The sequence below is a fragment of the Ictalurus furcatus genome, chromosome 5, assembly GCF_023375685.1.
Source record: "Ictalurus furcatus strain D&B chromosome 5, Billie_1.0, whole genome shotgun sequence".
Taxonomy (NCBI): domain Eukaryota; kingdom Metazoa; phylum Chordata; class Actinopteri; order Siluriformes; family Ictaluridae; genus Ictalurus; species Ictalurus furcatus.
The window spans coordinates 27,401,491-27,417,598 of record NC_071259.1 but is presented as its reverse complement, the minus strand read 5'-3'; the positions used below and the strand labels follow the sequence as shown (position 1 = coordinate 27,417,598).

The following is a 16,108-nucleotide window of genomic DNA, read 5'->3' as shown; positions in this document are numbered from 1 at the left end:
TGAAATGGAGAGAAGGGGAAGAATTTCTCAGAATGTCTCCATGAAGAGGCAAATCCAAGCAACTGCCAAGCAAGTACTTTATTTTTATTTTTTACGAGTACTTCGTTCAGTCAACGGCAATACCTTACTGGCTCGAATCCGGACCACTTGATGAGTTGTGCCATAGTGGTTCCTCTCATCATAACCAGCAGGTGTGAGATTTTAACCAGCTTTACCCTTTTCTCGCCTGAGTGAGCCGGCACGTTCCAGTGTGTGTGTGTGTGTGTGTGTGTGTGTGTATGTGTATGTGTGTGTGTGTGTGTGTGTGTGTGTTTGTGTGTGTGTGTGTGTGTGTGTGTGTGTGTGTGTGTGTGTGTGTGTTAGATGTAATATCAAAAACATATCCCTTAAAGCTTAAAAGCTAACACTAAGTTCATTCAAATTAAAGCCAAACTTTTTTCCAAAAATATTGCAAAATGTAAACAAACAAAGGCATTTAAACATCCACATATACTGTTTTTTGGGGTTTGGGGAGTGAGGTGGTTATTTAGTTTTTGTTGCCATTGGGTCAACAAAAAGAGTTTTGTTATGGCCTTCAAATTCAGTTTCGGAAACATCCAGATCATCACCCAGATAAGAGTACATGAATCATAATACAAGATAATTTCCTACATATAGATATACAGATAGATAGATAGGTAGATGGAACGATAGAACATATATAAAACCCTATTCTCAGCTTCAGCTAGACTAAATTCGGTCAATCCGTGGACCTCCTAAATTTCCTCCTCATTCTGTCCTACATTCATTCTTACCGGCAGTGGCTCGACATAGAGGATGAGGAAGTGCAGGGACATGGAGAGGCAAATGGCTCCCAGCAGCCACACGTTCTCCCACGGAGGCATGCGCAGCAGAGACTGGTTCTCCGACAGGCTGGGCATGAATGGAAAGAGAGATTTGTTATGGGGATTAAAGAAGATAACACGCTGTTATTTTCATAGTAACAAAAGACTGACAGTAAGGAGACCGGCATGAAAATGATGACTCAGTGTGTGCTGTTATAAAATCGTACAAGCTTAAGAGTTATGCGTCACTTGCGGAAATAAAAATAGGACACTCGAGAACACTCTGAAGAATAAAAGACATCTTTCAGACGTTCTCTCAGTGAGCCCTTCAGTGATTCACTGACAACTACACCAAGTAGTGATTTCCAACAAATCTCCCTAACACCTTCACCAGTAATCCTCATCTCAGTGCAAAGGCTTTTGATAACTGATAACTGCATTTCTTGATAAACGCCAGCACAGGGCTTGTTTATGGATCTGCTGATCTTGATCTTGTTTCTGCTGCTTTTGAGAGCTTTAAATTAATGTTATTAATTGTGGGAGTTTTCCAATGACCACGTGGGAGGATTTTTACAAGGTTTGCTTTTACGGTTTTAGGAAGGTTTTCTTTTCCTTTCCAAAATCAAATCCTTCAGCATCACCTCACAAATATATTGTTAGAAAACAATAGCATGCAAGACAAGAGATACATGTTCTGACTGCTTTTGGCTCTTTATTCCAGGTAGGTAGATGCTCTACGGACATTTTTTCAGCGTTAATTAATATTGATTCTATTTAGTTTTTTAGTTACCTGTTAAAATGTTATTCTTCTCATCATTGATTAATGCTTTCTCTAAAAAAAAAATTTTTGCGATAAAAAAATGTTCAAAGCATTTATTTACATGATCATTATAAAACTGAGTTATTATAAAACTGTAGTGGCAGCGATAAAATAAGACATTCCCACACCCCCTGACATTATAGCTTCATGTTGGTACTAAGTCAGTGTTTACTGGCTCAGAACTGTCCCTTTTGCAAAACTTGGAATGGTTCACACCAGCTTTGGAACCAGCTTTATCCAACTGAACTTGCATTATTTCATTGCTTGTGTGTGTGTGTGTGTGTGTTTCTCTGTGATATAAACCTGTTTAGAGCGTTGCACATCTCTATGGTGACGAGTACAGACAGCGCCATGGTCATGGGGTATGGCGATTCAAACACGTGACACTCCAGATCGTGAAAGTCAGGATGCTCAGGAGAACACTGCAAGAAGTGGCTCTGAGAGGAACAAAAAGAACCAGACAGGAAATATACCAGTTAAAATAAAACGAAGGAGAAAAGTCAGGCTTGAACAAATGAACTGTTATTATTAACAGTTCCACATCCCACGTGCAGCCCTGAAGCCTGACCGAACACTCACCAGCTGGTAGAGGGTGACCTGAGGGCCGTCATCAGCCACAACGAACCACCAGGCTGCAGCTCCCACAGTAGCTGCTCCCACATAGCCTACGAGACACAGCACAGACACACTGCAATTACCACCTACAGCTCGCTACATCACAATTTCTCAAGCCCACTCCTGAGGGACCTCCACACTGCCAGGTTTAGAGTTTCAGATCAGAGTTTCATGACTGTAATACATGGAAGTTGATATGTTAGAGAGGGGATATAAACATATAAAACTACACAGATTTCAGCCCTGTCAACCCCCGAAGAAGAATAACGCAGTAAACAGTAATAAAAAATTTTTAAAATGTAAAGAAAAATATCATTGCTTCATTAATAAATATAGTTACCAAAGTCATACATATATACATACATACATACATACAGTACATACATACACTGATAGATTGTATTTCATAATAATGAACTCACTCATAAACCAATCTTCATTTACCTGGACTGAAAGCGGGGCCGTCACTTCAGTTGAGCCGAGAGCACTGGCCAAAACGTTACTAATCCGGACTCAGAGAAGGGGGCGGGGCTTCCAGGGCGTGCATTTTAATATGGGATGGTTCAATACATGTACAACTATAATGCAACTAGCGTACTGCTAGTTGTATTAAAATACAGAGTTAAGTTAAAATACAGAGTTACTACGCAAAATGTACAAAGATTGGCAAGTCTGTAGAAGAATATTGAACTGGGACAGCTTACAATAATCTGTCTGAACATTTTGTCAAACAGGAAGCAGACAGACCATCATATGACCAAACAACAAGTACGTTGTCCACTATTGTTTTTGTTTTTTTCGTTTACCACTTTTGTTCCACCATCTTAGTTTGCGGCATAGACATATTTTCTCATCTTTCAGCTCTGCTAGGTTATCCTACAGCCATTCAGAGTGTGTGATTCAGTGTGATTCAGAAGCATGGAAATCCTGGACACGTTTTATCAGCTCTGGTCATGGGAGGACAGGGAATCAAAGCATCTTCTGACTGACAGGAAGAACCCAGTCTGGTTGGGTTTGCCCTAAACAGTCTATTAGAATCTTACACACAAGTTTTGAGGCATCAATTAAGAAGCATATTAACTCACAGCCAATGGCGAGGTATCTGAAGAAGAGCCAGCCGGAAATCAGGGGCTCCTTGGCATTGCGGGGTGGTTTGCTCATAATGTCCAGGTCAGGGGGATTGAAGCCAAGCGCAGTGGCAGGCAAGCCGTCTGTCACCAGGTTTACCCACAGCAGCTGCACTGGGATCAGAGCCTCAGGGAAGCCCAGCGCTGCAGTCAGAAAGATACTGCAGAGAAAGAAAAAAGACCGTTACACACCATTACACCACCATTACACACAGAACACACAAACCCAGAGATCCAAGCCTGGGAGAAGAACACAGGACTAACAGAAACAGAGCACATTTTCAGGATCTTTATAATGCAGTAATCAGCAGTTACTTCCAATAGTGGTTCATTTCGCCTCAAGTTCATCTAGGTCAACCCACAAATCTGATCACCTAGGAAGCATAAAGCAGTAGAATACAAGATGGTGCACTTTCTATACAAACAGAAGTAGACTTTTACCTTTCTATTTTCTTAACTAATGTTGTCACACCATGACTGGCTATTATCGCCTAATTTTTTCCAAACCCCAGAGAGAAAACCAGCAAGCAAAAGGTCCAGTGAGACTGGTACTTCACATCACATACAGATTTCTAATAAACAAAAAAAAATCTCAAGTGATAAACTGACTGACCAGACGACCTCCCCCACGTTGGAGGAGATGAGGTAGCGGATGAACTGCTTCATGTTGTTGTAAATGGCTCGACCTTCTTCAACGGCGGCTACGATGGTGGCGAAGTTGTCGTCGGCAAGGACCATTTCCGAGGCTGTCTTGGCCACGGCAGTGCCAGAGCCCATGGCGATGCCAATCTCTGCCTTTTTCAGAGCAGGGGCATCGTTCACCCCATCTCCCGTCTGTGCAGGAAGTGATCGTGACAGTCACCGATAATGAACAGTTTTAGTTTGTACAGTAGTTGTAATCGACTAATTAAAATGAAGTCATATATATTATTATTTTTCGGTAATTACTCCAAAGTACATTAATGGCATGAATCTGTAATTGAGATGACAAACAAATACATGCCAACTATGTTATTATAATACCTAAGAACTGGATTGTTGACTCCAAACTAATTCGAACTTTACAGCTGAATCGATCAAACCAGTACCACCCAGCTCTAGAATATTCCACATCTACATAATAGCGCAGGTTTGGTTTTGATGCTCTTACCATTGCAGTGATTTCATCGAAGGCCTGGAGGAACTCCACTATCTTAGATTTGTGAGAAGGCTCGACACGGGCGAAGCAGCGTGCAGTCATGACAGCCTCGCGCTGCAATTGGGGGGAAAGATCATCAAACTCACGGCCCGTGAAGGCCAAGTGGGTTACATCATCGTCCTCAGAGAAGATGCCGATGCGCCTGCAGATGGCCACAGCCGTGCCTTTGTTGTCACCTGTGATCATGATGACCCGGATACCGGCTTGACGACACAGCTTGATGGAGGCAGACACCTCGGTCCTGGGAGGATCCAGCATGCCCACGCAGCCCACAAACGTCAGCTCAGACTGCACACAACAGAACAGGAGAGGAACTCTTTATCTCAAGTCACTAGGAAAGCTTTCATTGAATGTCCATAGTATAATGTAATAATATTAAAGACTTCCTGTAAACAAAACCAAAAACAGAAGAAGAAGAAAGGGGTGAGCTTATTTCTGGACAGGAATAAATGTGAGCTGAAACCTGAAGCGAAGAAACTCATCATCTCAACTCACTGCATGGCAACACTGCAAATCATTTATGAAGGTATTTTTTTGATATTCCATGAATATTATAGCGTATGCATAATATAATATAGTATAATATAAAAGCTGCACCTTTAATAAAATAGGTAAGCAAATAGTATACAGCAAGTACAGTGTAAAGGTTTAAAGTAAAACTCTAGAGAGGCTGATATGAGGGCGCTAAGCAGTACCTCATACTCAGCGAAGCGTGCCGTGTCAGACAGAACCATCTCGTCCTTCCTGAGCGGGTTGTCCCGGGTGGCCAGTGCCAGACAGCGCAGCGTGTCCCGTCCAGTGCCGTAGTCCCGGATCACAGACATGATCTTATCCTTAATGCCCTGATTCATGGGCACACGGGTGGCTCCCACACGTACATACGAACACCTGTCAATCACTCCCTCTGGGGCTCCCTGCAAACAGGGATTTAGCGTTAATGTCCTGTTTAATTCATGATGGAGGAGGCAGGTTAAGAGATAAATGCCGTGCTCTAACTACACCTCTAAAAAACGCAACTTAACAGACATTAATCCTCTATTCTGAAGGCATTAATCCTCTTCACATCTGGCATGGCTCATATTTAGTCACCTTGACAAACATCTTGCTGGTGGTGGACTTGCCCTTGCTGGGGGTGCAATACACAGACATTGACTTTCTGTCCCGAGAAAACTCCAGCGTGAACTCCTTCTTCATTAGCTGCTTAATCACCTGAGACACACAAACACCCACACACATGCATCTTATGCCACTGAGCCTTAACACGTGTTAAATCCGTCCAATATTGTGGTGTTTATAATTTATTTGAATTGAACTGTAGATATTTACTGAGTTGCAGGCATTGGCTTTCTCGATCTTGGACAGGCTCCTGACATCTGTATCAAACACGTTCATCTTCTCCACCAGGCAGGTCAGAGCAGTCTCTGTGGCCTCTCCAACCTTCTCATACACACCTTTAGCCTACAGACACACCCTGATATTTTAGCTTTACAAACAAGTCAAAAATCTCTGTTCAGTCATTCACGTCACTGAAAAATGACTGCCAAATTAAAGGAGCGATTTGTAATTTTTCCCCCTCCGCTGCGTCAGAGGTGAACTGCAAATGAAGGGAAAATATTGACATATTGATTGATTGAATATTGAGTTTTCCAGCCCCAACCAACAACAGTTAAACTGATCAGGCTTTCATATGATCCCATATTCCCACATATATGCTTCTGGTGGAACTAGTTTCTGGGCCAGAAATATGTCAACAGAAGTATTAAATGAATAAAACTAACCATAAAAACAACGACTGCATATCAACATATCAGATCACTTTAAAATATATTTGAAAATATTGTTATTAAACATTTTTTAATATTACAAACCACACCTTTAACACAAAGTCATGGATATTTCAGCTGTAAATATGAGTGTGTGTTGTCAGGTACACATGTGTGTGTGTGTGTGTGTGTGTGTGTTTGTGTGTGTGTGTGTGGTGCTACCTCGTTGAAGTCCAGAGAGGAGTCATTACACAGAGCACAGATAGTGGCCATCTCCACTAGACCATCATAGGCAGAGCACTTGACTAGTCGGTTATCCACATATCTGCAATGAGACACGACAGCAGGAGCTTCTTCAGACAGCTCACAAGCAGGAAATATTTTATAATAAAAGTACTAAGTTGAACTGAGATATGAGGTAATGAGACACTCACACTTCTCCTTCAGGTGCATAGGTTGATCCAGAGATGGTGAACTCAGTCAGAGCGCAGCTCTCACTATCTGCTTTGTCCAAGATGAACATCTAGAAAACAAAGTCTTGTTAAAGCTACAAAGAAGAAATGAATGGTGTGAAAAACAAAAAACATCCAGTGAGGGACAGTTCTGCAGGCGGGAGCGCAGTGTCGATGAGAGAGGTCAGAGGAGAATGGCCAGACTTAACAGGAACTGAGAGGAAAGCTACCATAAACAAATAACTACTCTTTACAAAAGTGGTGAGCAGAAAAGCATCTCAGAACTCACAACACGCTGAACCTTCAAGTGGATGGGCTACAACAGCCACGTCATGTTCCACTCCTGTCAGCCAGAAACAGGAATCTGAGGCTACAGCGGGCATTGAATGGAAATGGGTGATGGGTGATGGGCTATAGTATATATAAGATGACACCATAGAAGACTTGGAGTCCAAGCTCAAAATTGTGCATAACTGACATAGCTGGGTTTAGGACAGGACTAACTCCACCCTTCACACATCTCACACACAACTGTTTAGTCTGAGTAGTCTGTAGTTCCAGTACGTCTGAGGTCTGAATACCCATGTGTGCAATTTCTGTATTAACTCCTTTCAGGATTTACTTCCTTAGAATGAATCAGTGATGTTTATAAAGCTGCTTTTAATTCATCTGTATGGTGAAGTGCTATAAATCATATTCCAATCCTTTATCTTTCTCATACTAGGAAAGGGATAGCTTGTATTTTCATCACATTCACATTGCTTTTCACGGGATGTCTTTCCCAGATCTCAAAACCCCAGCTGTCATCTCTCACACACATTAAAACCATCGTGTGTTTAATTGGGGCACGCTCCGCACATGTCTTAGAATGAAGAGGTTCATTTTTGTAATTTTTCTGGGAAACAGTCCCATGTCGACGGGCTCTAGACAGGTTCGGAGAACTGGTTTAATAGGTTTTAAAATAACTTTTGAAATCTTTGGCTTATATGGTAGACTGCAGTGATGGAGAGGAAATCACCACAATACAGTGCAGTATGAATAGCGAATCTGAGCCATTCAGAGATGTTCTGGTTGAACTACAGTAATCACAGCCCTTTTTATAGAAATAAATACGTAATTGGACATGTTAAACAGTCTTCCTGGTTTGGAATAAAACCATTCCTGCAGATGCCCATCAGATTTTACAGTCGAGACCCGCAGCTCTTCCTGCGACTGCTGTCTCTCGAACTGTTCTCAGAGTCGTAGCTCTTAGTCCAAGTGTTCTTTAGTCTGTACATTCCTTCTACTGATCTGAGACTTGTGTTTCTGCCAACCTACATCTCCACAGGAAGAGGAGCAGAGCTCCCGGGCCAGAGAGTGGGAGAACACCAAACAGTGCTGCAGGATGTACACTCAGAGAGAGCGCAGATCTCTGGCTGCTTGCGGTAGAAGATGAACAGCATATCGGATTCAAATGGCTCAGTTATGAACTACAGCACATCACATAACAGAAAGGCCTTAAACTTGTTATCAAAAGAGTTTCTGACCTTATATGTATTTATACCACAGTGGTGTTGAATTCTTGATTCTGATTGGTCAGAAGGTACTGAATAATTTTCTATAACAGCAGCTCTGACAATAGTGCCAGCAGTAATTGTTAATACGCCACACCATAACTGGCTATTAATGCCTAATTTTTTTTTTTAAGTTTTCCGCCACGGGAAAATATTTAGAACTGAGGGATATTTATTTTCTTGGTAACAAGAACAAGCTGCGTCTTTTTATTTTTTTGTCCTATTAAATTCAAAGAGAGAAAAAAGGAGAGGCTGGTGGGGGAGTGACTGTTTAACACAGAAGTGATTTGTGTTTTGCGAACATTCCACAACATTACATGTATCTGTAAATGGATAAAACGTATGACGTTCCATTGCTGTGGTAATAATGTGGTAGGAATAAAACGCTTCGAGACATGCTGTTATGGGAAAATAATCCACTTTGAAACTTCACTTCGCTTCGGGTTGCATCACACCACTTGGTCACTGATTATTTTCCTATAACAACATGAAACCAAACACATCCTAAGACTACAGTCATTATTTGTTGTATCTGGTCTTTTTTCAGGACACTAACATGTACCTGAATAGTCCAGAATCTGAACAAGATTAATCTGATGAAAGAAGACAACGCAAGGCATAATTTTAATGCTCATTAATCAGTATTGACACACACAGACAGACACACACTCACCCTGCACACAGACATCTGGTTGGTGGTGAGGGTGCCAGTCTTATCCGAGCAGATTACCGAAGTGCACCCCAGTGTCTCCACAGAGGGCAGTGAGCGCACAATGGCGTTTTTCTTGGCCATACGGCGTGTGCCCAGCGCCAGGCAGGTAGTGATGACAGCAGGCAGACCCTCAGGGATTGCAGCCACAGCCAAAGCCACAGCGATTTTGAAGTAGTAGACGGCGCCGCGAATCCATGAGCCGCCGTGCACCGGGTCGTTGAAGTGGCCGATGTTGATGATCCACACGGCGATGCAGATGAGCGAGATGACTTTGGAGAGCTGCTCACCGAACTCATCCAGCTTCTGCTGCAGCGGCGTCCTCTCCTGCTCCGTGGACGCCATCTCGTCACGGATCTTGCCGATCTCTGTGTTCACACCCGTGGCCACCACCACGCCCACTGCTTTACCCGCTGCGATGTTAGTACCCTACATGAAAAAAAAAAAATCGAACGAGTTACACAAAACTGTTTTCAGAAGCATGTATTCCTTCGTGCTTGTTCTTTTTTTTTTTACTCCAAAAATGCTCAGTTAGTAAGATCAGCCAGAGTGTTTTCTTTTTCTTTTTTTTTTCCTGTATAGCCATTTAACAAAAGTAATACAAAGAAGTGACAGGGCTGCACTGATAACTAGCCGAAAGGTCAGCACAGCCGTTGTGTGATGGCACTCACAGAGAACAGCATGTTCTTCTTGTCCTGATTGACAGCTCGAGGGTCGGGAACAGGGTCAGTGTGTTTAATGATGGAGACAGACTCGCCTGTACACACAGACAGACAAAGATAGAAAGTGCCTATGTAGTATAGAAAGTATAAGTATATAGAGGAATATATAATGATAATAATTCATATTCCATATACACATATACGCAATAAGCACATACACACAATCATGCTAACATGCACACATCATTCCTATTAAGTGCTCTGATTGCTGTGTTTGTTTATAAGTGTATATTTAGCCGTTTGTTACCCGTGAGGATGGATTGGTCCACTCTCAGTGTGGTGGACTTGATGGAACAGAGACGGATGTCTGCAGGCACTTTGTCTCCCACTGGACAGATGCAAAAAAAGAAAAAAGAGGGACAAATAGGTCAAAAATCAGATTGTGTGTGTGTGTGTGTGACAATACTTTAAAATTCATGTAAAGACTCAAAGACTAAAACCTTTTAGATACTTGTTAAACCAGGACACTCACTTTATTGTTTGTATTTTTTTTTAACATTTGATGGTGGAATGGTTCAAAACCCTTCATGAGACAACACCAAAATATAATAAATAGCTTGGTAGGTTGGTGGGTTGGTAGTAGGTCATGTCCTTGACCCATTACTAAATACAGAATAGAAAAACAGAAAACCTTGACCGCTGTCTCCCAACCATGAGCCTTTAATATTTAATCCTATTTGTTCAGAAATTAGGCAAACAGTGCTAGCACTTCTCCTCAAGCACAACATTCTACCTATAACAAACTGTCTCCTTAATATTTTGGTATAACGCTATTATTTGCCAATATTTTGGCACTTTCAAGAATTATATTGCTCTATGCGGCCTTTTAAAGAAATGGACTTTTTTAGTCCAACATGTGCTTCATTTTGCAAATGCAAACTGACTGATTGAGCATGTAATAATACACACCAAGAGAATACAGTCTCCTCAGATTCAAATGCTGTCTCAATTGCTTTGGCATTTCTATATAATGCATTCATTTCTCTTAAAGACACATCGCTGTCATATCTCAGGACATGAAGTATCCACATTTCCTGTCTCCCCTTCAAAAAAAGTTGAAACCCTACTCAATGTTTAAAACAGTCCAGTACCGATGTCATTTCCACACAAACCATGACACAACCGATCTGATATTCTGAGGAGATTTTGGAACAATGTTCTACCATGCTCTCCTCCAGATGGGATGAGGTCTCATCATGTACATCCTGCATCATGTGACCTACAGAAGAAGCCATAACCCTTGGACCCGAGTTCGTCATTGGTATCTGCAGTAGCAAATGAGTTATAGGCAGTATTTAGAGTCAGTGACTTCTGACCGGGAACTTTCCCTGCTTAAACCCGGACATAACTTTTGGACGGAAGTCGGTATATAATGAACAGAATATCTATTGTGTCATTTTGTTGATTTCAAAATGTTGGCGTAATCAGTCCATGTAAAAACGCACTCCAAGTAAAGATCATCTCCTTCCAAAGTGTCATAACTTATCTATGAATTACTCTTTTATGCATGAATTCTTTCCACAACCCAAGCAGTTGCAAAAGAATTAAGGACAAGATCCAAGACAAAGATATGACTGGAGAAGATTCCCTTTTCCAGACAAAAAAAAAAAACAACAGTCCCATAATCTCACGCGCATTCCCCGTGCCCTTGAGCAGGAGAGAAGAAAATAGCATGGGAGCAACAATGCACCGGGCCAAACATGGGAAAACTATTTTGATCTGTTCCCTGATGCACCACCGATCAGGTTTAAATGTGGACGCACGAGAACAGCTGCCTGCAACAGGAAGAGCTGCAAGAGGTCAGAGCGTTCGGCTGTCAATCAAACAACCGGGGGTGAAACTGGAACTGGAAGCTGGAACAGCTCTCTGCACCCAAAACTTAACCATTATACAAATAAGCAGCAAACATGGAGAATGTGTAATGTAATTCAATAACACTGTTGTCCGCACGTCTAGGGTTCAACTGTATTGGCTTCTTAAAGGAAATCCAGCCACATATTTGATTAAAAAAAATTACACATACATAAATCTTGTGATGTTGCTGAGATATACATCAACCTGTTTACTGCTTAACATTATGTCAATCGGCACCATTCCATTGAGGCTACTGCTGAATACCGTGATGTGACAAATGATGGACAACAACAATGGCTGCCTCGTGGTCTTGGCGCTGGCCAGAATGTAGGCGCGTGCAACCTGATCTTAGCGTAGCGGATTTACACACGGGCCGCGTTACGTATCGGCCAGAGCTGCAGGGGCGAGGGCACCGGAGTACCAGTCTGGCAGCTCTCTTCTCAGAAAGACTTAATGCTGCTCAGGCACTTGTTTCAGCTTGCTAAATGAGGAACAATGTACTGAATGAAGGGTGCCAGACTTCACTGAAGGTCAGCCGGCATTGTTTGCAGGCAAAGCGATTCCATTTCAGCGAGCAAATAAGGATGAGCGCATCGCGGAGGTCAGACGGGGTGTGAAGTGGACATGCTGTTCAACAGCTTCCTTCGTTTGTGGACATGATTTAAAGACTAGAAGTTTGAATGAAACTAAACCACAAGACGTTGCTCCCATGGTGCTGTACCTGCAGAGACGTCTGTCTTGTAAAAGATTTATGGACTTGTTATACTGCACGTACATCATGGTGGACAGCTCAGCCAGCAGCTACAGTCCTGTTCATTTAATTACACAATGTCAAAGGTCCTGAATGTTTTATAACCACCTCAAAGGGAATATCATGCTGCTTTTTCAATGCAATGAGCATCAGTCAGGTGCCATTACACAGCAACACCTCAGGGCTCTATTTACATTTAATATATATTGGGTTTTGCTTGGAAAAAAACAATCTCAGAAATAGACAAAGATCCTGTCTACACAGGATTTTCATATATCCAGAGACAGATTATTTAATAGTAATGTATATGTAAATGCCCCCACAAAAAATCAGATTTAAAACAAATCTGATCACTCAAACCACAAGGAGGTCCGAGAGAGGTTTTTAGTCTGATGTTTTACACCTTATTACACAAAAGGCAACACAGCTCAGGTTACAGGCTTTTGAATTGATACCAAGTGTCTGTCAACTGCTAGATTATTACATACTTATGTACATGCATCACTATTGTATATGACCAAATAAATCATTATTCTGGTAAGATTTATGCCCAGAGGCAGTTTGTCAAAGTTCTAAAATGAATGATGAGAGAGTGCTGCTGTAGCATGTCTACAGGCTGAAATATATCACACAGCCATGCACTGATTTAATTTATGGCTGTAGTCTACACATTAGTTTTGTATTGTATACGGTTTCTAGCTGATGATGAGGGGCAGAAATAGAACTTGAGCAAGTGAACATGAAAATTCGTACATGCGTCAACAACACATGGTGTAAAAGGTCACATTGATGAACATGGTACTAATAATAAGCGGATATTATTTATTTATCTATCTATTTATTTATTTATTTAAAAACATGCTGTTATTTAACAAAGAAAAATGTATAACCACTGATATGGTGACGTTTATTTAGCATTTATGAAAGGAGTCTCCTCAAAGAACGACTGTGTACAGCTGTCATAGCTTCATAGCGGTTAAGGCTCTGGGTTACTGACCGGAAGGTCAGGGGTTCAAGCCCCAGCACTGCCAAGCTGCCACTGTTGGGCACTTGAGCAAGGCCCTTAACCCTCTCTGCTCCAGGGGTGCTGTATCATGGCTGACCCTGTGCTCTGACCCCAGCTTCCTAACATGCTGAGGTATGTGAAGAAAAGAATTTCACTGTGCTGTAATGTATATGTGATTAATAAAGACTTTATCACTATTACTGACAATAAATAATGAAGGTGGAACTCTGCCACGTGTTGGACCGCGTCACACCATCCTACTGTTGATTATTTTCCTATAACAGCATGCCCCAAGTTGTTCATTCCTTATATAACACAAATAACCCATAACCTCTGCAAAACTTAAATGTTTGACGCAAGTGTTATGAACTGATTTGAATATTAAACTCTGGTTATTCAGAGATGCATTTGACTGTAATCTTTAATGCTTAGACTTAAAATCTTATCAGCATACAATCACACCGGTCATGTGAATCAAGTTAGTTCCTTTATCACTTATGTTATAGCAGCTATAAACAGTCGTTCCCTCCCCAGCCTCTCTGTATTCTTTTTTTTTTTTTTTTTTTTTTAAAGTTATTAAGATAAACATGCAGGTTGTCACGTTACAGAGAAACCAGACAGCGCAAAGTCCTCTATCCTAAAGACTTTCCCCTGGTGTATAATGTACTGTTACAAAACACTGACACTGGAGACTCCTTCCTTAAATGTTTTTCTTTGTTAAATAGCAAGGTTTATTAAAATCTGGTTATTATTACCAGATATAGATTATGTGGAGTGTCTGCTGTGAAGATGTTGCTACTAAAGAAACAGAATAACAACTATAGACAACATATTAGATAGAGCAAATGTGTTAATATAAGCCGTTTAAATTACAGCCAAAACTACGGTCAGAGCTGCTGTTATGGAAAATTCATCGACACCTTCTGATCAGTCAGATTCAAGAATTCAGCAGCGCTGTGGTATAAGAAAGCATATGATTTGTTGAAGCGTTCCTTTGCTCCAATCGTTGATCATCTACTGAAGAACCATATGCATAAATATTAGCATGACCCAGAATACATCAGTGGTGAAACGCATTTTTTTTTTTAACACATCTTGCACTTCAAGAGTTTTCAGAAGCTACAGTAGCAGCTTCAAAGCCTAGCCTGGCACAGTTATTTGCAGAGTGGCCTGCAGGTACGGGTTTGTCCTCCTCTCTCCTCCGCTTGCTGTTTAGCTGCTTATCCTCCCTCTCCACTTGTATATCCGCCTCCTCTCAGCTTGACCGGGCAGTTTGAGAGCGTTGAGCCCTCTAGAACACCTACACAGGACACACTGCATACCCAGAACTAGCACAATACTAAACACATGAGTCACAGACAGGTGCTGAAAAGAGGAGTGGGAGAAAAGGCCAAGCAAATCTATAGCTCCTGCCATATAAATCAATCATGTACACGATAACAAAAAAAAAACACGGTGTAGGTGACAAGACGGAACAAGACGGTGATAAGCTGCTTGGAGTTTTTACAGAGTTCCCAGCACTTTGCTTTAAATAAGCAGTTACACGGATCTTGTTAAGTGGTTTCCTCTATACAATGAGAGTGAGCACTGAGGTTAAATAAACATGACTGCCACCATCTGCAGAGCGATGAGTAGGAACTCAAGCTCGAGAGACAAAACATCTACAGCAGAACTAGTTATGAAACACATGGGCGTAGGTAAAAGGTGGCCAGTGTCAACGGCAAGGATTGTCAACAAGTGTAATGTCATGCAGGAAAAAGTGAGTTTAGCTAGCTGAAACGGAAGAGAATTACCCACTGATTACAATGACTGATAATGAGCAAACGTAGATCAGACTTTTTTCTTTGCGCTAATGATATAAATCATTTGGAAGCAAACATCAGAGTTCTTCAGTTCATTATTAGTTCATTATTGTTGGCCAATGAATTCAAAATGCTAGCGTACTTCTTAAGTTTGCAGCATAAAGTTATGACTGTTTTCTAGCTTGTTCAATGAGAAACAAAAGGCCATGTGTCAACAAGTAGCTTAACCCTCCTATTATGTTATAGGTCAATTTGACCCATTTCCACATTTGAGATGGCTGAAATACTGGTTAATCTCTCTTTTTCTCTTTGAAATTTTTGGACTTTCCTCATTTAGGGTCATGAACTTATACGCAAATATGTCTTGATAAAAGGTTTACTGTTTTAAGCTGTTCTTTGCTGTTTTTGTGTGTATTTAAACTGTGGAAGTCATTTTGACTCATAACATAATGGCTGTAACTTTTTTTTTTCCAACATAATAAAGGGGTTTAAATTGGGCAAAAAAAATAATTTTTTGTTCCAAATTTTGTATTTTTCCATGGAAAATAACATGTTTATAGACGTTCGCTAAAAACCGTGTGTAGTTTTTGAGTGCTGTTTTGCAGGTACACTGGTGCAAAAACCTAAATATTGTACTCAACATTTGATCTTATTATTATTTATCTTGAGTGCATCACTTACAGTCTATTCCACTGATAAAATTATGTAACCTATGATCGGAATTTTGCAGCATTTCCCCCCAAATCCACCCCAGAACAAACAATGAATAAGAAAAACGCCAACAAAAACGAATACGTGGGTTTCTACATGTTCGCGTGGATACATTTGACTTCTTTTGATGGCACTCATTTTGCTCACTGGTTCATTTCACGTTATATATTATATAAAGCTGCCATGTGATACTTATCAATA

General features: G+C 41.1%; 1 protein-coding gene across 2 annotated transcripts in view; it reads right to left on the bottom strand.

Annotated features, from left to right (window-relative positions):
* atp2a2a (ATPase sarcoplasmic/endoplasmic reticulum Ca2+ transporting 2a) overlaps nt 1-16,108 on the bottom strand; it is a 38,068-nt gene that overhangs the window by 4,072 nt on the left and 17,888 nt on the right. For both annotated transcript variants that reach the window (XM_053625562.1, XM_053625563.1), the window contains exons 6-19: nt 10,031-10,111; nt 9,733-9,818; nt 9,026-9,490; nt 6,782-6,870; nt 6,570-6,672; nt 5,911-6,042; nt 5,674-5,793; nt 5,280-5,498; nt 4,537-4,872; nt 4,000-4,220; nt 3,345-3,547; nt 2,224-2,309; nt 1,948-2,081; nt 795-912 (exon numbers count right to left, since the gene is read on the bottom strand). In XM_053625562.1, the coding sequence (XP_053481537.1) occupies nt 795-912; nt 1,948-2,081; nt 2,224-2,309; nt 3,345-3,547; nt 4,000-4,220; nt 4,537-4,872; nt 5,280-5,498; nt 5,674-5,793; nt 5,911-6,042; nt 6,570-6,672; nt 6,782-6,870; nt 9,026-9,490; nt 9,733-9,818; nt 10,031-10,111 (2,393 nt within the window). The remainder of the gene's footprint in view (nt 1-794; nt 913-1,947; nt 2,082-2,223; nt 2,310-3,344; nt 3,548-3,999; nt 4,221-4,536; nt 4,873-5,279; nt 5,499-5,673; nt 5,794-5,910; nt 6,043-6,569; nt 6,673-6,781; nt 6,871-9,025; nt 9,491-9,732; nt 9,819-10,030; nt 10,112-16,108) is intronic.